This window comes from Danaus plexippus, chromosome 12 (assembly GCF_018135715.1).
Source record: "Danaus plexippus chromosome 12, MEX_DaPlex, whole genome shotgun sequence".
Classification (NCBI taxonomy): domain Eukaryota; kingdom Metazoa; phylum Arthropoda; class Insecta; order Lepidoptera; family Nymphalidae; genus Danaus; species Danaus plexippus.
Window position 1 is genome coordinate 7,302,776 of NC_083545.1, and position 23,966 is coordinate 7,326,741.

The 23,966-nt window shown below is 33.5% G+C and overlaps 3 protein-coding genes across 5 annotated transcripts in view; 1 reads left to right on the top strand and 2 right to left on the bottom strand.

Moving 5' to 3' along the window:
- LOC116772391 (lysophosphatidylcholine acyltransferase) overlaps window positions 1–12,936 on the top strand; it is a 30,422-nt gene extending 17,486 nt beyond the window's left edge. The window contains exons 3-11 of one of the 2 annotated variants that reach the window (XM_061522321.1): window positions 241–452; window positions 2,719–2,831; window positions 5,740–5,894; window positions 6,784–6,921; window positions 7,425–7,550; window positions 7,948–8,077; window positions 9,220–9,321; window positions 10,220–10,355; window positions 11,498–12,936. In XM_061522321.1, the coding sequence (XP_061378305.1) occupies window positions 241–452; window positions 2,719–2,831; window positions 5,740–5,894; window positions 6,784–6,921; window positions 7,425–7,550; window positions 7,948–8,077; window positions 9,220–9,321; window positions 10,220–10,355; window positions 11,498–11,580 (1,195 nt within the window). In that variant the 3' untranslated portion in view covers window positions 11,581–12,936. The remainder of the gene's footprint in view (window positions 1–240; window positions 453–2,718; window positions 2,832–5,739; window positions 5,895–6,783; window positions 6,922–7,424; window positions 7,551–7,947; window positions 8,078–9,219; window positions 9,322–10,219; window positions 10,356–11,497) is intronic. The other variant, XM_061522320.1, reaches the window with a different exon arrangement.
- Window positions 12,937–15,270: 2,334 nt separating this feature from the next.
- LOC133319109 (uncharacterized) lies at window positions 15,271–16,687 on the bottom strand. The gene is made up of 2 exons (XM_061522325.1): window positions 16,577–16,687; window positions 15,271–16,046 (listed from the first exon to the last, which is right to left on the bottom strand). Exons 1-2 carry the CDS (start codon window positions 16,659–16,661, stop codon window positions 15,355–15,357), a joined length of 777 nt encoding a protein of 258 aa, XP_061378309.1. The 5' UTR covers window positions 16,662–16,687; the 3' UTR covers window positions 15,271–15,354.
- Window positions 16,688–19,074: 2,387 nt separating this feature from the next.
- LOC116772773 (uncharacterized) lies at window positions 19,075–21,747 on the bottom strand. 2 transcript variants are annotated; one of them, XM_032665073.2, is made up of 3 exons: window positions 21,596–21,747; window positions 19,484–19,955; window positions 19,075–19,276 (listed from the first exon to the last, which is right to left on the bottom strand). In XM_032665073.2, the coding sequence occupies exons 1-3, from the start codon at window positions 21,630–21,632 to the stop codon at window positions 19,090–19,092; spliced, it is 696 nt and encodes a 231-aa protein (XP_032520964.2). In that variant the 5' UTR covers window positions 21,633–21,747; the 3' UTR covers window positions 19,075–19,089. The 2 variants fall into 2 exon arrangements, with proteins under 2 accessions (XP_032520964.2, XP_032520963.2); XM_032665072.2 differs by lacking the exons at window positions 19,075–19,276; window positions 19,484–19,955 and adding an exon at window positions 20,312–21,457 and having other exon boundaries at window positions 21,596–21,742.
- Window positions 21,748–23,966: the final 2,219 nt, after the last annotated feature.

Genomic DNA, 23,966 nt, shown 5'->3' on the forward strand with positions numbered 1-23,966 from the left:
TACAAATTTTATTTAAAAAAAAGGAACACCTCAATTTACATGGCACCATGATGACGTCATCATCTTCATATGATGTAAAGAAATGTTTGTTGATTGTAACGGATTCTACATTCTTTGTCATACAAGATAACGCATCCGGATTTGTATAAGTGACGTCAAAATTTCTACTATTTTTCATCGTGTCAGCTTGTCAGTTTGTTTATTGAGTGTGTCGTATAAAATTAATTGCATACATTCTAGGTCGTTGAAACCGCTAATATGCTTTATCGGCAAGATGTCCTACTTGGCTGGTGGGATGGCGATATCTATCCGTGGTCGCCAGGCTAGCCGCAAGGAGGCTCCCATTCTGGTAGTGGCACCGCATTCCTCGTTTTTGGACAGCTGTATAGTGTATGCAACGAGGATGTCTTCTGTCATAGTGAGGAAGGAAAGCATGGACAATTATGTGGGAAGTAGGTGGACATTTTTGTGGTGGTGGTACTTTTTGTGGTGGAGGATTTACTTTGGATTTCTAATTCTAAAATATCTTTTTGCTCGACGTTTTTGGTGTCGGTATGTTTTTTCATCCATATATTTTCATGGTTTCACTGTGAGATTTTCTTTTGTTTTAGCAAATTAGTAAGCGATGATGGTTAACAGATTAAAAAAAATATATACGAAATAGTTTAGTTTATAAATAAAGTACGTATACTAACATAAATCTCGTAACGAAACTGTCTAAAACATCAAAAGAGCTTAAAATGCAATTACCCCACGACTCGCTCGGTTCTCAGCGGGCTATTGATTTTTCGTTTACAGAGAAGCCAAATGCATTTCAGTCTAACTAAATGGTAACATTGCTAACATTCGTCTCTGTGATCATTACGGTGCCTTACAAAAAATATACTCACTGATGAACACTCCGTATTACTGTCAGTGAGATTTGAATGAAATTAATTGAGTATTATTTATTTAGTCGGCTGACGCGTGGTGTGCAGACGGAATTGTTTATCTTGAACGATTGCTCGAATTCTTTACACTCAGGATTAATTAATCTCAGCCACTGATGGTGATACTATTGTAATAATGTTTTAAATCTTGTCAAAATTGCTTTAGATTCATTTGAATAGTCTTATGATCTTTGATTTATTCCAAATCATGAAGACGGTCGAGGATTACGCTTCGATGGGTTTTTGAAAGAAAGAACGACATATTCAACTCTTTGTTCGTCCGGTTCGCCTTTTGATACGCTCGTCAAATACTAAATATAGCAATCGAGTGTTGAATATTCTCATAACTGTACCGAATCACGCTTCGTTATATGAAATCTTATTATATTATAACAGTAAATATTGATTTTATATCAATATACTCTCTAGTTACGTGTGTGCGTGTCATATTTTTAGACTCACGTGTCTATTATTAGGTGAATGTCAGACTGAAATATTCGCTTTGAAAACATAAGGACGTATGTTATTCTTTTGTTTTAATATTTAATCCTATCAGATAACATAAAGTTCTTTTTCCTGAAGACTCCTATTTTTTGAATAATTTTAACTATTAAGTTCAAATTAAAAAAATGTCTTTTAATTAAAAGAAAAAAGGGAAATGTGACTGATTGTTTGAATTTATTTTCCATCCTCACGTTTGACTTTAGATTTATATATTTTTATGAAACAAATAATAATAATATTATTATGATATAATGGCGTAAATGCAAATTAACACACGAAATATTTTTAATGATATCAATTAAAAATTTCAAAAAATTCAATTAAAAAAAATTTCAATGATTATTCTGTAATTATCTTGGACAGGTTTCTGGTCAATTTATAAAAACGTGTTTCCAGTCAGATAATATTATACAGTTTTTTGTTAGAGGAAATTTGTTATAAATTATACACTATTCGGTGATGAGCTAAGCGAGAAAGTCTTGTACCGCGAAAATAAATTCAAAAATATATACATCTAAATTCTATTACAGTTTAAATTATCATTAGAATTCATGTTTTACGTAAATTTTCTTCCCAAATAAGTATGAAATGAATTTTATATTTATTTTTAAAAGAAAAAAAAATATGTGATAAATAAAAAGCTTTTGTACTGCCATTACGACTTTGGTTTTAATTTCAGTTAAGTCTAATACGAAGAGTATTTTCGTATTTTTTAAACCTTAGATATAAATTTGATTTGAGACACAAAATATCGTCAATCCGTCCACGAGTGTTTTATATATTTTATATACAGTGTAATATATTATGTTATAGTGACTTGAATATTGTGAATTGATTTTAAAATGGCTTACCTTACTTCGTTGAATGACATAGAAAGTACGTTGTAGATTTTACGAAATTTATTCTTAAAAACAGTCCTAGAACTAGTCTAGTTTTCTAATCGTATTAATGTGTCAGTTAACTTTTATATCGTTGTCGTAGTTAGTATTTTATACGCTTGTAAAACGCATGTTATAACAATTTTTTGACATGTATATTTTTGTATGTTCCCAAGGAAAATGGGTTTTTCACATAAGAAAAACCTAGATGTCTTTACGTTTTTTTGTTATAGGAAAAAAATATAATTTGAAATTTGTGTTAATAAAGAATTTTGTGTATATATTTTTTATATAAATCTATCTAGAAAGTCTAACGATTTTCATTGTACATTTTCTCCTTCTTAGAAGTGTTATTCTTTAGATAAACATTATTAATTCAAATAAAACAACTTTTGCTGTAATTACAGAGTTAATAAACTACACGCAGCCGGTGTATGTGTGGCGGGATGACCCTAACTCGAGACAGAACACCATCAAAGAGATTATAGAACGAGCGACCTCCAAAGAAGACTGGCCTCAGGTACAGGATCAAACAAATCTTGTCCTTAGAAACCCTTTTAATCGACATTGACTAAAAATATATTACGATAGATCCGCACGATCAAACTTTGTACGGAGAGTTTTTTTTTTAACATTTCTAAAACAACGTTGCTTTGACAAGAACATGTAGTAAGGATTAAATATATTAATAAAAATGACTTTAGCTTCAGTGAGATGGTAATGATACCAAAAACGTGACAGATATCGTTAAGATTTAAAAGAAATACGTGGACATTTTATATGTCACATAGTGTAGTAGCTATTCTAGTTTCATGTTTCCTTACAACTTCTTCATGACTTCATAACATTTAAATTTGACATATCAAGTATAGAATATATAAATCAATTCGGTTTGAAAATAACTAAAAAAAAACTAAAACGATTATTTGAGGAAAAACATATTAAATTATTTTCATAAGAAACTTCATTAATTCCATCACAGCATTTGTATTTCATCATTCATTTCCATCTAAAATATCTCACATATTTTTGACAATAAAAATCTTTTCGTCAACATTAAAGTGAATACAAATTGTTAAATTTTCTGCGGCTACAATGTACAAAAAATGATATTATATTTGTATTCAGGAAACATTCTCTAGGAATAATTATTTTTACGTTTCTGAACTCTTTGTATTGACTACTTGCTTCTGCGTTATCATAAAAACATTTTATATATTCATGTTAAACAAAAGACCGAAACGCAAAATATTATTGGCTGAATTAATAGGGATATATTATGGTGCATATTCATGGACTTTTTTATCTGTTCTTCGACCTTGATACTGTATAGTGACAGCTTGAGAAGTAGAAATGGTTATAAAATATGTTTGCTCTTTATCTCGGATTGGTCTGCGTTTACACGTTATCTATTCATCACATTGTATCTGTTGCCTGTATAAGCTGCTAATGAAGAAGAATTATACAATCTAATCGTTTGTATGACACTGTTCGAAACAGTTGGATTTTTCAACCGACTTCAAAAAGAAGGCGGTTGTCAATTCGTGTGTATGTTTTAATATTTGTTATTATATATTTTTTATTAAAATAAGGGTCAGTTGAAACCCTACGTTATAACACGATTAGTTTACAAGATATTTCGAATAAAATTATCTATGTCTCATTCACATGTCTCAAAGATATAAGTTTTATTTATTTCGACAGTTTTTGAGTCTATTTCATTTTCGGAATAAAATCCAATAAATCGTTTGAATTGTTCGATTTGTATAACAATATAATTTCAAATTTGTATAGACACGTAAACAACAACATTGACCTTTACGTTTTCATGTTATATTTTTTGGATACGAATAATACTGGAATCAACGAAACTTTAAAGCGAGTTGTAATAAATAATACAGGGCATTCATTTTACATTATTTCTATAGTTATATGTTGGATGAAAACATGATTTTAAGAACGATATGTATTGAAAAAATCTCTATATAAAATCATACTTTTTTTCAAGGTCTTGACATTGAATCCTGAATAGTTTTGTGCAGTGACCTTAGTATATTTCAAGGGTTAACTTAATGACTGACAGTTCCATCGTCTCGCCATCGAAAAAATATATTTGTGAACACTTTAAAACTATTTGTGTTGATAGAAGATATACTCCCGTACATAGTATGAGTCTTAAATTAAACAGCGATACTTCAGGTATAATTTTACGACAAACGATGGCACTGTGTATTTATACCGCCCAGATAAATTATAGTAGAGATACACTTTCTCATTGATCGGTAATATTATGCATTTAAACTAATAAGAATAGTGTTATATATAGAAGGCAAATTAAATTAATATTCGTTTAAAAAAATTGGTTTAAAAGATACGGGTTGCATGAAATAATTTCTTGAATTAAAAAGGTTGTATACGTTTGGATTGCAGATCTAAAATAATAAATATAATGAGATCTTAGACTTTCGTGAGTATTCATTTAAATTAAATTCATATATTTTGGTTTACTACTCGTATTTTATTATTGAAAAAACTACATACTCCCGACGTATCGGTTACTTTACAGCAACCGTGATCACGAGCAGACGAGATCTGAATTACTCATTAATAATAAAAAACGCGTAGTAATCCGATAAAATATTAGTTTCATTTAAAATGATTATAGTCAAATAGCGATTTCTAATTCAATTGAACTTAATATTTCAATGGCACTTCACTTCATACTTTTAATATAATATAATATAAAACCAGTAATAAATTGTAACGATTTTGGAAGTGAGCACATATGAATATCACTGTAGCTAGTTCAATCAGGCTATATCTGGAATCAATAGGCGTTAGAAAGTAATTCAGATGCCTTGCAAATGTGCTATAAGATGGGGCTTCTTTTTGCGTCTTTGAGCGTAACGTATTTATTTATACCATTGAACTAACTGGGTCAAGTAATTTCGATATCGCCATGAAGCCTTTGTTCGGAACGTTCAAGTCATGGTTCTAATAACGCCCAAACAAACACCACAGATGGTGACTATGATAGCTTAATATTCAATTCAAATCTCAATTTCACACACTTTTCTAATCAATGATCTGTAATTATTTTGATTCGCGGCTCCCATTGCTATTGAATCTTAACAGCATCCATCAGATACGCCATAATAATTGTAGCATAATTATTCTACACTTTCGAAAGTATAATGACAATTAATTATTAATTACATTTATATAAGCACTCATTACATTTTATTATCATTTTCACTTGTTTTTATCTGATCCAGTGAAAATATTAATTTTGAATCAAAATTTATCAAACCGATAAGCCATCGCAGTCATTGAAGGTAGAAATAAAAATTATACGGTCCCAATTAGGAAGCAAATATGTCCAGATTTACTTTAAAAAAGAGTCTATTCTTCTTCGTCTTTTATTTCAGGTGCTAATTTTCCCCGAAGGAACTTGCACGAACCGCTCTTGTCTCATCACATTCAAGCCTGGTGGCTTCTACCCTGGGGTACCGGTACAGCCTGTGACGATCAGGTATCCCAACGCTAAAGACACGGTCACTTGGACCTGGGAAGGACCTGGCGCGTGAGTAATCCAGAAATACCATCTTCATGCCAATGTCTCCGTTTACCAATTGACAGAGTACTCGCTTTTAAATCCATACTATAAATTTATAGGTACGGGGTGATGTCTCACTTACGTAATTTGCTCATATAAGTTCCTTAACGTGTCTTTTTATTGTTAGTATTACTCCTTTATATTTTCCTTAATTAAAATAACTTTCTTTACTTTTTATTGCCACTTTAATTTTTTTAAACAAACAAAATGTTTATTTAACACTTTCTTTTCTCTATACGAAGAAGAGTGTTTGTTTGGTGTAACTATACGACTGAAGAATTAATAATTAAGAAAAATACAATGAAAAATAATGTACGATGTATCAGGATAAACTATGTTCGGGGAAGTCCGGAAGTGGGATTTACTTTCTTTTTACTTGAAAGTAATTTAAACGTGACCCTGTTCAATGTGAGGCTGTTGTAATGCCAAGGGCTGGTTTTGTCAATGGCATTAACATTATTTTATAATTTTATGTGGACTTAAAAGTCAAAATATACAGATAAATAAAAGTTTTGTGTCTGTTTGGAATGAAAACACCACACACAAAAAAATTGTATACAATTTTGTTTCACTCTTTGTCTGGCTTATCTCTAAAAATTTTCCCGATTTCTACTTGGTTCTTACTTTCAGGACTTACTTTGTCTATTTTATTTTAGAAATCCCATTTATTTTTATTAATATTTTTGTATACATATTTAATAATAAAAAAAAAAAATTTCGCGTGTCCGAAGCTGAAGTTATAGCTGGTTCTATATTATATATATTTATATATAGCAATTTCTTGATTTATCATGGTTCGTAGGGCTGACATATTTTGTTGCAAAAACGTTGCTTTAGTGAGGAATCTGCTTCCCAGATTGAAGCTCCTATGGCTGACGTTAACTCAAGTGCATAGCTCCTGCGAAATCGAGTTCCTTCCGGTCTACTATCCCAGTGAAGAAGAGAAAAAGGATCCCAAGCTGTACGCGAGAAACGTTAGAGATGTTATGGCCAAGTAAGTAACTGAGGGACTGACAATAACTTTAATTTTGAGTACTTATAAATAAGGTGTGTATGTCTTGACTTTGTGGTGTTAATTAATTTATTTTGATTTGGTGTTTGGACGGAAAAGTTTTATTGTAAAACGAACTAAATGCTCTGCCTGTTATTCTTCTGGAATCTGCATAATATCACAAATAAAATGAAGTGTGCCAAATTATGTGTACAGTATGTGTTAGGTTAGGCGAGGACACAACTCTCCGCTAAAGTGATGAGGCTAACCTTTAGCGTCTCGTGGGAAGTCCCGGGACTATCCCTGGATACCCATAACTAGCCCAACATACCCCTAACCTCTCCCTGGTTCAGTGCAGAGTAATGTATCGTTTCCTCGACGAAATAAAGATTAAGCTAGGTGGACCTCCATTAGACCTAAACTTTAATTACCGAATGCTTAGAATTGAAAATCAGAGCGTTTTCTTATCAGCATTAAATAAAAGTCAACATTATTCAATCTTCCAGAGCTCTGGGGGTGCCAGTTCTAGACTACACATACGACGACTGTAGACTGATCGCCCGCGCCAAGCAGCTCGGCATACCGGGCGGCGCGCTATGTAGGGAAGTCAGCGAACTTAGGGCCCACTTGGGGTAAGTTTTTCTTTTTACTATAAGGAAACCGGTACTCTTAAAATAGCAGAATGGTCTTTGATCTTTTCTAATTTACCTACTAATATCGCTTGATTATCTCCCCGCCTGATGGTAAATGAAATTGTAGCCGTAGTTGGTAAACACACTATACTTACAAATAAAAGTTTATTTTTCATTTCTTGAAAATTTCTAAATTATTTAGAAAATTGGTCGCCATCTTCTTTTAATTGAAGCTAATTGCTGCGTTTTTATTTAATTAAAGACATCATGGGTATATTTCTTCGTACACCTATAAACGGATTGGAAAACAAATTTATTTTCTCCAAAGACATTTTTCATCAACGTCCCTAACATAGCTATAAGCTTCAACATTTCATTAACTCTTCACTGCTGGTAGTTTGGACAGTTCCCCTTCAGATATGGAGCCGTCTCCAGGCGCCTGGTATGACTTGCAGCAGTTCGCGCGTCGTCTCGGCACAGACGCGCAGAACCCTCACGCTCGACGTCTCTTCGACATTTACAAACAGGTGAGTCAGAGATCTGGTCTCAGGTTACTAATGGCAAGAATTCTTCGAATTAGTCCAGTTCAATATTTGTATCATGTACCATACTTGTTTTAGAAGAAATGTTTGGACAAAATATCGTTGTGTGAGTTCATTGTCCCGCGGACCAAACACCTGACCGTGGAATTTGGGGATTTTTGATTACACAATATAAATATGATTATATTTTTGTCGTAACATAGGGAAGTCGTATATTCTTAAGTATACTTTCAAAAGTTTTAGGATTGTTATAAAGCTCTCTAACGAATTAACTAACAATAGGTTCGTTGTAAATTTGTAGGCGGTAGAAGTAGGAGCGAGAGGTATAACAGCCAAATCTCTTTACAACCTGCTAAAAGACTTGGGCCTGTCCAGAACTAACATTAGTTTATTCGTCGAACGTGAGACGAAGGCAGCCCTAGTAGGTTCTTTTCAAATTTGGTTAGGCACAGAGAGGAGCTTGGACAGCGGAGGCGAGCGTTTAACGTGCGTTAGATAGGGGCCTCTTAAAACTACGCCTGGGTGTCAAGTCCCAGGCACTAATGTGGCTCCTCTTCCTACAACGCGATGGACCCGGCACCCTTACGGTGAATCCATGGAATGCTGAGAAGTTTCGTCTCTGTCTTGTAACATATTTTTTACCAAGTTATAGTAGTTCTTGAAAACACTGGTCGCGAGGCGTGGGTTGTTACTAAAACTTCCATTGTACAAGTAGAACTGTGTCCATTAAGACTTCTTTACGTACTGTTAGTGTTAATTTGTCTTTGTTGTATGTCTGCTATTTAATTGCGGCTAAAGAGTGAAATAAAGCCAGATGTAATGTATCACAGGTTTAGGTTGTAAACAATAATTATTTTGTACGAAAAAAAAAATGAGGATAAATAGTAAGTCATTATTATCATTCAAAATATTGCTATGGTTACATCCACAATGTATATAGTAATGTGTCCAATACATATATATTTAGCCTGGATGTTCCTACTAAATAATCCTGGAAGGATGAGCTCCAGAGTAATGTAATACTGAAAAGCTACGGTAGCTTTTCACGTACGTTGGTCCTTAGCAGTCATGTGACTTTCTGGGGTTGCAGTATGTTGTATAGCATACCACTCGTTTCTGTTACCCAGAGGTCCAACGGCCTGGTCTTCTTCCCGGACTACCAGCTGTGTGCGTGTTATCTGTCTCTTCAGCATGAGCCTGTCGCGACGATTCTACAACACGCCTTTAAGGTAAATTTTGACTAATATATATAGATTTTGTGCTATTTTTTATACGAATAGAAGGTATAATTAGACGAATATCCTATGATAGTTGTATCAATAAAACAAAGCGGAGGGTTTTGTGGATTCCTTAAGAACAGATTAACCAAAATGAAATCTACTGAAGGCAGAAAAAATAGAAATTACAAGGATTTTTGTTATTTTGTAATTACATATTTCCGTCATTTTGGTTCCTTTGCATCAACCGCGATCAAAGGTCGACGAGATGAGAGTATCCGTCAGTTGGTCTTGTTTCCCGTCGAATGCGTTTACTGTGGCTTGAGATTGTAAAAAACAACCTTGGTATCATTTAAATGAATACACGCGAAAGTCTCAGATATCGGTAAATAAAGACATGATAAGATATTTTGAATCGAAGGAATTGGTTATAAGTGTGAAGAAAAAATGAATTCAATGCGGACCAGGAAAATTATTACTACAATTATTCTAATCTGAAGATAGATACCATCACAAGATATTTATTGTAATCATTGCATGTGGGACACGGGAATTAAGGTTACTTGAATGTCCGTAACATTCACATTGATAAAATACTCCCTAACGTAATCGAATCGAAACAAACTGTAATGAAATGTACCGCTAATAAGTTAATACTAAATGTGTGTCTTATTAATAATTTGTGAGACATTTTTTACTTATGTGTCAGGCAAAAAAAAAAATTGTTAATTTAAATAAAACTAAATTTTGATTTAAATATTTTCGGTTTACTATGCGTCGTTTTATTATTTTTGACTACATCCTCTCGACGTTTCGGTTACTTCCCATCAACCGTGATCACGGGCGGACGAGGTGAGACGAGAAATATGTATTTGCTATTAAAATGTTTTGATACCTGTGCTCGTTCCAGCTGTACGAGGCGTCAGGTCGATTGAGTCGTAACCAGTTCGAGCACGTCGCCGCCCGCTGTCTCGGCCTGTGTGTGGAGGACGCGGGTCACGCCTTCACTCAGGCGGATATTGACGAGAAGACGTTCATAACATACGGTTAGTTTCGCCACACGATCACTATACAGGGTGTTCTGCAACCTTTCCACTAGTCCGCAACTCACTTTACACGTAGAATATACCGTTTTTTATCCATAGAACTACGGTTATCATATTATTTGCGAATATTTAAGAATAAAATTGTGAGGGTTCTGGGTTAGATTTTGTGGAACTAATCTTTTTTTTTATTGTTAATTTTTGATATTAGAACGTTTTATTTTGTATTTCATTAATTTTAATTTTTCGTTAGATACATTCAGTTTTATAGCATTGCTGACAAAAAATGTTGAAGATCTGGCATGGCTTAAGACCATAGTTCCGTTTATCCCTAACATAGATACGTCATATATTTAGTAGAGGGGGCCGTAGGTTTTATTGTCGGTGAGAGATCGCTCGAGATTGATTGAGAAAAAAGTGGAAAATGTGTGATGTCACATCAATGGTGAGAGGGGTGGGGTTCGTTTTAAAAATCTTGACGGTGGGAGGGGGGAAGTCTTGAAACTCTCAGGTCGATTGTTAATTAGTTTCTTTGATATACAAAGGTCTGTAATATTTGTATAAATCTCGAATCTATTATTTATTTTTCAATTGGTCTTTCCTTTTACCCATAGAAAAATAAATATATTGCCAAAATTATAAGAAATTATTAAATAACAAAATGTCGTTGTGGCCTGGAGGTTAAAGGACCGCCTCTCATGCGTGAGGGCGCAGGTTCGAAACCTGGCAAGTACCAATGTGATTTTTCTTAGTCATATGTACTTTCTAACAGTATTTAGACGCCACTGACGGACGGTGAAGGAAAACATCGTGAGGAAACCTGGACTTATAATTTCAAATTATAAGTTTGAAATCGCCAACCCGTCTTGAGCAAGCGTGGCGATTAATGCTCAAACCTTCTCCATGCGAGAAGAGGCTTATGCTCAGCAGTGGGCTTCCGATAGGCTGATGATGATGATGATGATGATGATGAAATAACAAATCATAAAAAAAATATAATAAAATAAGGCCCCCTCAAGTTCAAGTCCCGATCAATTTTATTAAATTCGTTTGACGAATTTTGTTTTATTACAAAACATTTATTTATAAGTATCCCACTTAAGTAATCATTATAATTGCACCATCAAGTAACATTTTAATTCCAGATGACTTCATAAACTTCGCTCAGAAAAAGGCGGAATTCTCATTTATCTTCACAAGTGATTCAACAAAACCGAAGACTCAGTGATGGCGGGCGAGCGTCCCGACCGTTTGCAGTCAGGTACCGCTTATACAGAATTGACGAAAAAGAGATTACGAATTGAGGGGGAATTATGGATATGGCAATCCCTATTCTAAGGATATTGAATTCTCTTTGTCCATTTTTAAATATTTTATCATAAAATCCATATCTTTTAACATGCGTAACGAAACCTTTATGTCAATATTTTAGTAAATTTATAGATATTGCGTATTTAACTATTTCTATTTTTGCTATGATGGAAAACTTAAACATATTTGCTTTTATGACTTCAAATTATTATGAGTAAGATTTGCTTTTCTATGTAATTAATTATAAATGTATATTTTCGTATTGCAATGTTAAGATTATTTTAAAAAGCAAATCTGTTATTTAGATTTACTACCTAATTTGAATATCTGTAGTTACGTTCACTAGGTACAAAATACTCGAATAGTACCTATTCCATAATATAAAAGTTGGTAAAGTATTTTCGCTACATACTTATTTTATTTGTTTAGTCTGCACTCTGCAGTCTGAGATGGCGGGTAAATTATGTATATCTAACAGTTGACACGTCTTGTCAATTGTCACTTGTCAATTTCTGATTTCAATTTTCAGTTTTTACGATAAGTACTTGGTTCTATTTGTGTGTATAATGACTAGTTATAAACTTGTTGCAATTAACATTATATATATAATGTAAATATTATATTGTTTAGCGTAAGCGTTGCATTCACAGAGCTTCGACGTTATTGTTAATGTGATAATCTTTAAACAGTATCGAAAATATAGACGGTGTAGCAGAATTTGCTTATAAAAGTTTTGATATTGTTCTAATGCCTACTAAGAAGAATGAAGTTTGTGTCGTAACTAGCAATCTGCTCGATGATGTGCTTCCTTATGAAAAATTGCGGTGAGGTTTGTTGCTTGTTTTAAAAGTTCATTTAATAGCTAAAATATTCATGCAATATACCATATACTCCGATAAAAGAAAAAAAATATAAGTAGATTTAAACAAAGTCTAGACTTCTGTGTAATAATTAAAAATGTAATTTTTAGATTTTGAAATAAGTTATGTGTAGTGCCTAAGTCAAATTTGAAACTTGTAAATAGAAGTAGCATAGGTTAAAAGTAATTACCAAATAGAAAAAGATGGTTTATTTTATATTTCTTTTACATAAAATGTAATACTCATTGACTTTAATCAGTTTATTTTAAACCAGTGTATAATTTATGAACTATTTTAATAGAATATATTTGCAACATATAGGGTCAATTAAAATTATGTGTATTGCATTGCAATTTATACCTGGCTTTATAACAAGGCTTAATTAAATCTTTATATCTTACAAAAAAAAAAAATGTTACTAAGATATAAATTTCCTTAACTATATTTAGAGGCTAAGTTTAAAGGTGATTTTGCGAAGCCGGACAAGCTTGTAAGTACATCTAGGTTTCCTGTTCCAAAGTGAGATTATTTTTGTTTGACCATTCCATTCTTGTAATGTTTTTAATATTATTGTATTGATTCTTAATAAAATGTTTTACAAAAAATGTATTTTTTTTTAGTCTGCAAAACTTTAGGTGAAAAATGGCAACAAGGTACAAGAAAAACCATTAAATATAGTCAGTTTATATAGACAACTTTGAAATATCTGGTTTAATACTAAAATAATCAATTTTTGCTTGTTGTATATGTATAAATATATATGTAGTACACTTATCTAAATCTTTATATATAAAAGAAAGTTGTGCTAGTTACACTATTTATAGCTCAAGGATGGCTGTACGGGTTTGGCTGAAAATTGGTGGACAGGTAGCTTAGAACAAGGGAAAGGTCATCATAGGATACTTTTCATCCGATTGAAAAAAATAATAATAAGTTGATGAAATGCAAAATCTTCTTATCTACTGTCTTTAAGGAAGAATAGAGCTCACTTGGTCAGCTATGCATTTCTAATTCTGAAACTAATGCTGACGAAGTCAAGGGCAAAAACTAGTATGTTTATATATTTTTAGTTCGGACTTATTTCTAAAATAGGCAGCGAAATAGTGATTGGGACTTTCATTAATATATGGTTAAAGTAATAGAGTAAGTACTATTACTATTTATTTCAAAAATTTTATTTATCTTTAGTAATAATAAAAACTTATTTATAGCAATAAGAGACAACTACGACATATATATATATATGTGTGTGTGTGTGTGTGTGTGTAGTGAGACAAAACTTCACAGCATTCAATGGGTTCACTGTGGGGCTCCTGGTAGATCGCGTTGTTTAACAGTGCCTGGGACTCACCTCCACTGTCTAAGCTCCTCTCTCTACCTAACCAAATTTGGAACGAACCCACTAGAACTGCCGTCGAACTACTTTCTAAGAATGAATTGATGTTAGTTTTGGACAGGCCCAAGTCTTTTAGTAGGCTGTAGAGAGGTTTAGCTGTTAAGGAACATCCCTAAAGCGGGTCATTGAGATGCTACATCAACGCTTTAACTCGTTAAACTGATTGCAAATAGGGGCACGAGTTAGGGCTTCATTAAGAAATGCTAATCGCAGCCAATCATAGCTTTGTTGTTGAGTAAGCCCACAAAGGAAGTCACAATAATTTATTGACCGAAAACTTTCTCGAGTTAGGTTTATTTCCATGTGTAACAAGAGTTTTAGATTTACTGCTACTTCACAAAAACAAATGACAAATAAATGCTATATACTATATTAGATTACCAAAGACTTCTAAAATTTAAATTCATAAAAAGTTTTCATTAATAATGTTTTTAACTTGCCAGTTCTAAACATTGTCAGTGATACCTAGGGACCTCTCACTTGCACTTCTACCGCGTACAAATTTACGCGGAACTTATTTTTGTGAGTGAGTGAGGTCTTTAAGTGAAGTCTTTAGTGAGTTCTCATACGTATCTATCATTAAAGCACAATCTGTAGCCGTTCTAAGGATTAAGTAAGGCCTGACGTTTGATTTTGCAGCCCTAGTGCCTTCCTTCACAAAACCTATTGGTCGCTCGTTTGTTGTTTTTAGAGCTCCATCGTGGCGACGCGAGTATTGATCGCTATCCAGAAGTACTCTACATCCAGCATCTAGCTTACTTAATTACTCTGGTCTAGGAGAGTCATTTAGAACGCATTGAGATAAAATTATTGCAGTGGTGGCCACCAATTATGAATAAAGGTGAACCATTTGAGTGCTAAAGGGATTGAAAAATCTCCTACATCTAACCACCCCTTGTGCATTTCTAAACTCATTGAATGGATCTTATAATTATAATTCTCGTTTTGCCGAATAAAAGACTTTAGTGAGTCCGTAGTTTTGGCCAGTTTACTTGTCCCTAGCCCTACACTGTTACTTTGTGCTCCTATCATAAACTATTTATGGAATTGAAGTCTAGATTCTAGCTCCGGGGATCTTTGTTTTGGGAGTGATGTAAAGACGTTATCATGGGATTTCAGCAGGATATGTCTCTTGGAAACCCGTAAGTGTGTATAGAGCTCCGATGGCCTTTTTAGACTCATTCCAAAACTATTTCGATCTCTGAATAAAGCTGACGAATCACGAGCCGATAGAACGAGCACGAGCCACAGGTCGTATAAAATTATTTTGAAATGTAAAGAAGATTTTTTGTCATTATATAAAAGCTTAATAACTGTTTAATTTGGTATAATAAGAATGTATTTTGGCTAGTTATTTGGAAGATTTTATTTATTATTATCTTATTAATATGAAAATAAATCACCAATTTTAGAACAAGATGATAAAAGTTGTATTTCATGGGGAGGGCAAATACCCTGTTATATTTTTCAACATTGCCATCTCATTTGGATCTGGTCCGTAATCGCCGTACTCAACGTCCTGAAACAGACTCTTCAACTGCGTAGCCAACATATATATCTTGTGCACCATAAACTCCACGTCAATACTGGCAGCTAAACACTTCTCATACAACACAATGTACCATAAAAATCTTGTATATTTACCAAATCTGTTAATGGTACCATATATATGGTCCATTTTGATTCTTATCTGCATCAACGATCCGTACAAAATGGCTATGTTGTAGGCCGGATCCCTTGAATACATTCGCCTGATATGTCGCGTGTCGTTCAACCTGTCCCTCGTTACATAAATCGACTGCTGCATTAAATCCATGGCTTTTTTCTCGAAATACGGATTCAATATGTATCCGGGCGTGTCGTGGAACCTTCTAGATTTGTTCACTTCGATTTCAACCATTCGCAACTTTGAGTGAGCCGTTTCGTATGCCAGTTTGTTCAGGTATGGATCCAGATCGCTCAAGTCCAATGGTTCTTCTTCTAAATCCATATCTCCATATAAAAAGTTATTGACTTTCTCACCATCAACCTCGTTCAGATTAACTGGTACATTTGAAGTTATGATGTTGTTTATGGCCGTCTCGTTTATATATACCGTCTCATTATCAGCGAATGTTAAATAGCAGACTGGAATTAAAGAAAATATTTGAATTAAATGATAGTGTCGTATAAAGAAAAGGTCTATTGAAATTAAGATAGTATTTCAGAGGTTTTCCTTTTTGTCTTTCCTTGAATAAAGGGAGTTTTTAGTTGTTGTTATGATTCATAATTCACTTGTCACAGCAATAGGTTTATTTTAAGATAGGTACTACCTCTGATCTGTATGTCGTTACACATCACACGCTTGTCTAGAATACTTAGATAACTTAAAAAAATCTTTAATTTTTTGTCCATTAAAATCATGTTTACTATAAATAAAAAAAAAAATTAAATAAATGTTATAAATATAACATTATAAATTAAATTTGATGCATAGATTATATTTTAAGGAATTTAGACTTATCATTTCACGTTTCATTCAAAGCGACTAAATACAATGATATCAATTATTTCGGTAAAGTTTGCCTTATATGGCTATATAACCTATTTGATATATCCTTTTGTAATGTTGGAAATTTCCTTGATTAAACGCTGAAATCTTAATCCTAGCTACTCACTATTTATAAACACAGCCGCCGTGTACGCGATAATCATTTTACGGTTCATTTTATACTTCTTTATATTAATCATTAAGAACCACATAAATTGTTTATTACTGTTTTCATAGAGACTTTACTACCGCCTTCAAGTTCTTTAGGTTTTTTTTTTTTTAAATTAAAAAATATGAAAAACACATGAGGTCATACCTTTTATTATTTATCACATTTTTAAAATTAAATATTGGTATTAAGGTCGAATAATAAAATTTATTCCATAAAATGTTGTGTTCTGTAAATCTTCTTAGGTGTATGCGCATTCATGTATACGTTTACTCAGTTTTTTGATTCATTGATTATTGAATCAATGACACAAAAATCTTACCTACCGATACCTACCATACCTATTGAGGTATGAAATGTTTTAAGTGAGCGTATATGTATATTTCAAAGATATTTGGACTCTCATTTTACTTAATAGGTACGTTTCTCTTTCATATAGTTGCAAATTTCCAAAGATGGCGAAATTTATTGAAATGAGGTCAAAGTTTATTTGTCGATATTCCTATCTCTGCTACCGGTGGAAAGTATAGGCATATAGTGTTCTCATGAAACAACATTAGGTTAAAATAGGCAACATAACATGTTAAATCAGTCTCGGTTTTCCAAAAGATAGTTTTTAATCCAAACCTAGCAATTGTTGATAGTACAGAACTTTCAAAACCGTCAAAGCAGATTTCACAATGAGTGGCGTATAAGAGTATTTCTAGCTTTTGTGAATTATTTTACTTATGCTAGAAGCTTAACATTTTACAGTTGCGAAAAATGCACCATTTAAATTTCTCGGTGGTAAGATTGATAATATAGGTCGTACTTCATCATCAGGGAATAGTAGATAGCTTTTTAAACGATCTTAAGGTAGATGGCCAACAGATCAGTAACGTGAAAAAAGCTTCAACGACATCAACGACAGTTACCCAACTTCACGTTTAAATTGGCGTTTCCTCGTCTATGATTTTAATAAAACCCTTTTGTCAAATTTAGATGCATGCGTCATAAAGATGTTGAAGTTGTGGCTCGACCTCGCGCTTAAGGCTGATTCGTCAGCTTTATTCAGGGATCGCAAAAGTTTTGGAATGAGTCGGAAAAGGCTATCGGAGCTCTATAAACACCTGAGAGTTTCCAAGAGATATATCCTGGGGAAATCCCATGTTAAAGTCGTTACATCGCTCCCAAAAGACAAAGATGCCCCAGAGCTAGAGTCACGACTTCAATTCCATAAGCAGTTTATAATAGGTGCACAAAGTAACAGGGTCGGGTTAGGATCAAGTAACAAGGCCCAAGATACGAATACATTGAAGTCTTTTATTCGGCATGACGAGAATAATAAATATAAGAGCTTAGAGATTCAGAACGAGTGGTAAGACTTTCATTGAACGCTAAGTGGTTTCGTCTTAGAATAGTCCGTTAATTATATAAGGTGGCAACTGGAGGTTCCAGGAAAACTAGGAAACATACTTGTATATGTATATTATAATAAAAATTACATATTAAAATTATAACCTATACCTAAGACTACATGATTGCCCTGATGTTAGGATAGCAATGCCATTCTATTGCTTGTTTCGTATCAGGAATCTCCTGGTTCACACGGCTTGGTGTTCGTTCCGCGGAGTCAGCGTCGTCACTTGTTATCTTATCCATGCAACGATGTTACCCCGGCGATGTTCATTTATTTTATAATATGTAGCGCGTACGTAACACGTTCTTAGTTCAACGGCTGCGACGTGTTTTGTTTTGTTTCACGAATAATGATAACATACAAAATTGTCGGGTCATTATGACAGTCGATTAATGTAAAGCCTACAAGACTGCAATGAGCTTTCGCTAGCTTTATTCGTTTAAACCTATAACATTGTGTTTGTTTATTTTTTAACTCATAATTCGTTATGTGCAGATTTATCAAGTTTTTCTTCAAAACGTAAAAGCGTGGGGTGTATTGGACTACATTTCATAACTTTCCTCTCATAGATAGTTGCTACTAGAATTATTGTATTCAACATCAAGCAATCCACGCTTTTAACTCTGATTTAAATTATTCTGTTAATAACTTAAATTTTATTATAATTTTACTTCGAGGTGATTAACTATGAATGTTTGTTTCACCTTCTTCTACTGTAATATAATTACTTTATAATTGAAAATTCTGTTCTCTTCTATAGTTCGGTTAGGTTAGGTTAGGTTAGGTTAGGTTGTTTTTTTAAACTATTATTTATTTATGCTATGGCTTCATTCACATTGAAATTATAGAGTATTTTGCCTGTTCTTTAAAACAGAGTAAGAGATAAAGTTTTAATTTTGATTACGCTGTGAAATCTTTTTAAATTAATTTCAGTGTTTAAATGGTGGATGGAAAGTAATAAAAATTGAGAATGACTGTTAAATGCCTATTGTAATTTAAGGCTTTAGAGGCGCGTATAAAGTTTAAAGGCTCATTGAAATAAAACATCCTATGAGAGTAAAGGTATATTAGTTTACCAAATATATTTTTGTTTTGGCGTCGTATTGGGTGCGTTGTGTCGGAAATGGTATTTCTCATGTAACTTTATAAGGACCCACCACATGTAGAGGAACTCGACGTGGAGTTTGGCGGCTTTGTGGTGGAGGATCAAATACGTTTCAATCACTTGGAACTTCCCTCTGTGTTTGTTATTTTCGTATCTAGAAAGAGTTATGGTTAGCATTTTTATTTCGTTACAAAACATGCAGCTTCATTTACGGTATGCATTTAGTCGCATGAGTGGATTAAGTGATGCATATGCAACGCACCAATGTGTCAAATATGTTTACAAGTTTACTGTAACTCAGGTTCGTTTTTAGGTCATTAATAAATTTATTATATAAATACTTAACTCGTAAATTTCTTACATATTGAGCTTCATGGTAGTGTAGATGTCGTGCATTCTCTTCCAAATCCTTCTTAATCGTCTGTATAAGAACGCTATACGATATGACGTGTCCTTTGAATTGTAGTACTTTTCACTTTCGATCTGTTTGACTTTATGTCTCGCTTGATAAATCAGTTGTAACATAATGTCATAAACTTTTACTCTTTCTAATAGGTCTATCGCTCTGTTTCTCTGCCATGCACTTCCGTGGGTTCCTAAACGTCGAGTGTTGAATTCTTCCAGAGCACCTGTATCGTCTGAATCATTAAGGTTTCTTCTCATCACTTCTAGTTTCTTCGTTATGTTATTCATATCCAGCTTCTCCAGATCAATTGAGAGTTTCTTCACAACCAAATTCGAGGGATAATCGTCCAGTAAATCTTCAGATAACGATTTGAACATAGCATCCAAACTTGGTATGGTGATGTTTGTGGAATTAATTGCATTCACACCTTAAACAATTCATTTCCATTAGAAGCAATGATGTGTTAAAAGAAGTTTTTTTTTAAAAGCATGCCATTGACTTTAAGCTAAATAAAGATAAAATACATCATAATGTCGCACTGACGGTAATAAGTAACACGATCCAAAACATGAATACCTATTACAAATTCAATCGTGTTTAACAAAAAAAGTAAACATTTAGAGCTCTTTAAATATTATTTAAGTATATGTTTTTATAATCATAAAAATTAAAATTAATAAATAATCATTTAGAAAATGTGTTGTGTACCAAACGTATTTAATGAGCAATAAAAAATATTATACAAAAAAATATTTTGGAGTTAAGAATTAATCACGACATTAGTAATGGAGTCTTATTCTTCTGTTTTATTTATTTGTTTCCTATGAATAAAACAACAATAAGAAGTAGTATTAGCAGTATACGCGAGCAAACATTGGAAGCAATTTATCTGAATTAATTAACTCAAATTGTATTTATTCCAATATATAGTTTTTATACCAAGACCAATAATGTGTTTTAATAAAAATAATCTATATCGGAAACAAAAAAAATATTATCGAAGCCAAAAAATGTCGAACGTCCGTTTGGAGCTGTAACCTAACTATAAGTTTAATACGGAACGTTTCTTATTTTTTTAAACAAGAACCTACTTCACTGTAATCGTTTGCGAGGATTTATGAATGATAAACACAAAATGCTCATTATTTAGATTTAGGTTGTAAATTTGTGGTTAATTATAGAATATAATGTGTCAATTTCCATCCAAACTATATTTGATGCGCACATCACGTGCTTTGTTTATCGCCTCCAAATAATTTATGGTATCCCTGATGTCAACATCACAGCGGACTATTTTCTCGTAAAGTTTCGTCATAGAATAGAGACTGAAGTGGTCGTGGTTGCGTTGTTTCTGAGCTGCGCTTACTAGTTTTTGCTGTTCGTACTGTAAGTGTCTCATCCTGTTGAAGAGATATCCTATTCTGTACCTGGTGTCACCACGTATCGGCTGTTTCTCCTCTAGGCCCTTCTTTATTTGATATCTGGCGTGAATCAGGAATGTCATCATTATGTTAATTAATTTATTCTTCTTATCAGTTTCTTTGAAATATTTTTTAGGGCCCTCTCCAGAGCTGTCTTCTCTGTCTTGAAATCCATGTCGCCTCGATAGTATTCCAGGTTTGTTTTTGTAAGCATCAGTTAAGTTCCTCACCGATTTGCTTATTTCATTGAATTCTTTAACATCAGAGCTATTTTCCATGTTGGGGAGGTTTATATCGGTCATATCCATAATATGAGCGGGAATTTCGTTTTCTAGAGTTCCTTCTTCTGGTGTTCTTTCAGATAGCTTGTAGTCTATATCGTTTTTCAAGGGTGGCAGATGGAGATCGTCCATCCTAGTGATATCACCAAACAAGAGACGATCCACATCAATAGTGTTATCGTATACTCTTACATCTATAAATTCAATTTGATTTTCGTTCCCACCTGCTATTAGAAAATTGGGGATTATGTTAAAAAGTAAATTCTCTGTTAATAATCATCTGTTAAAATGTAGAAAATAGATAAAGATTTTAGGAACCGTCGATTATATTTGTTCGACAAAAGGGTCAGTTAAAATATACTTACTGAGACGGATGAATAGAAGCAGATATTTTAAAATCATGTTAGGAATTTACGGCTCACTCTCAACATGTTAATATTATATGAAATGTTTATCATATGGTTTTTTTTATCGCGTGCCATTAAATCTCATTTATGATTCTCCAATAAAAAATCATAATTTATAAACATACACATAACACAGGTTTTTTTTTTAATTATTTTAAATTTTACATAATTCATTATTTAGATTATTAAAACCTTATAAGGGAAATGGCTTACTCTGTTGGAATTAACAATAATAGCTGATATAAGATATATACATACATAATGAGGAATATCTAGAGCTTATCATGAATACATTCAAATATTGGGATACCCTTCATTATACGGTAATTGAAGATGAAATGTTTAAAAAAAATCCTACCAATAATTAAAATACTTGAATCTCTACTTATATTAGATATATAGTATATACTGAAGTTTATAGAGTATAATAGTGATGAAATTGTATTGCATGAAATGCTATATGCAGAGTACAGGTGTAACAAACTAAATAGCAACAAAAATAATGCCACAGCTTAAGAAAATACATTAATAGGAAGTATTATGTCAGTGGGCGATCAGTATATTTGTAGGTATAACTGTTTTTAATATTAAAGCAATGTTTAACTTATAATATCGATATTGCGAAGGCTGCTGGTTCGATCCTGCTCGTGTCGATGGATGGATGGATTTAATATGTAATTACTATGTATTTTAAAAAAGCTATTTAAATGGAAAATTAGTTAATGAGATCTAAGACTTTCGCGACTATTCATTTAAATAAGACTAATATTTTTTCCGTTTATACTACGCGTATTTTATTATTTTAAAAAACTAAATGTTCCCACCGTTTCGGTTACTTTTCAGGAATTGTGATCACAGGCAGACGAGATGTGAATGTCTGTTGGTCGAGCTGGTCCTGTTATTTATCATCTACCGCCAACAATTTCTTAATTTCTGGCGTACCGCTCTGTATGCCGGCAGAATGCGCTTACGGTGTCGCGACGTCCTCGAGCCCACCGCCATCTGCTCTATTGAAGTTGGGATTTTTTTAAAATTCAATAGCTTCGCGGATTAACCTCGTTATGTACCTGTCTTCACGAGCGAGGATTTGTGATTTATCAAACCGAATGTAGTGGTCTCGTTTGTCCATTGTGTGTTCACACACTGGTGACTTCGACGCCTGCCTAATTTTGATGTCTGAGTTATGTTCTTTCACCCTTGTACCGATGCTCCTCTTTTTCTGTCTAATTTATGACAAGCCACAGTGACAAACGAGTTTGTATACACCCGTTTGTTGTAAAGGAATGGTATTCTTAATAGGTCTCAAGAGTTAGCTCACTTTCTTGTGTAGTTTGTATATAGTTTATACTATTTATGATCGAAACATGCTTCAAGATGTTGCATATTCTGTCAGTAACTCCCTTTACATATGGTAATATCGCAAGTTGTCGCTCAAATGTGGGTGGCTTCAAGTGGTTCTTGAAGGCGAAGGTTCAAAAATAGGCGTGCGTCGAAGTCAGCAGTGTGTGAACACACAATGGACCAACCAGACCACTACATTCGGTTTGATAAACCACAAATCCTCGCTCATGAAGACAAGTATATACCGAGGTTAATCCGTGAGGCTAACATCTGGGACCCCCCCTTAAAAATATAAAAAATCCCATGTCCGTGACCACACTGCAGAACCTCGCGACACCGTAAGCTCATTCTGCCGGCATCCAGAGCGGTTAGCCAGAACATTAAGAAATCGTTGGCGGTATGTGATAAGTAACAGGACCAACTGACAGGCATTCACATCTCGTCTGCCCGTGATCACAGTTGCTGAAAAGTAACCGAAACGTTGGGAGTATGTAGTGTTTTAAAATAATAAAATACGTGTAGAATAATCTGAAAAAATATTAGTTTTATTTATTTCTAATATAAGTTGTTCACATAGATGAACTGATGAATAATCGCAATAAGTAATAAATTAATGAGAAAATATAAAGCCTAGGTTCGTTAATACAAGGAGTACTTTTCTCACCCCTGGTCCGATGCCCTACAGAACTTACTAATTTCGTCCATTTGACTCTATCCAACGTCGGCCAGTTCGCATTATCGACGATCTCATGCTGACAAACGATCAAGAACCCTTACACCTCCCAAGGGATGTGACTTCCCTCTGTGGGTTCTGTCGTCTGTACAACGGGGAATATTCCGAGAATATTCCCAAAGAGCAACAACATGGGGTATTTTAAACATCAAGTGTTCAGGTGGCCCCTCCACAAACAAGGTCGGTAACGCATCTACGACACCGTTTGTGTTGCAGATGTAAATGGGGGACGGTGACTTCTTCCCACCAAGTAGG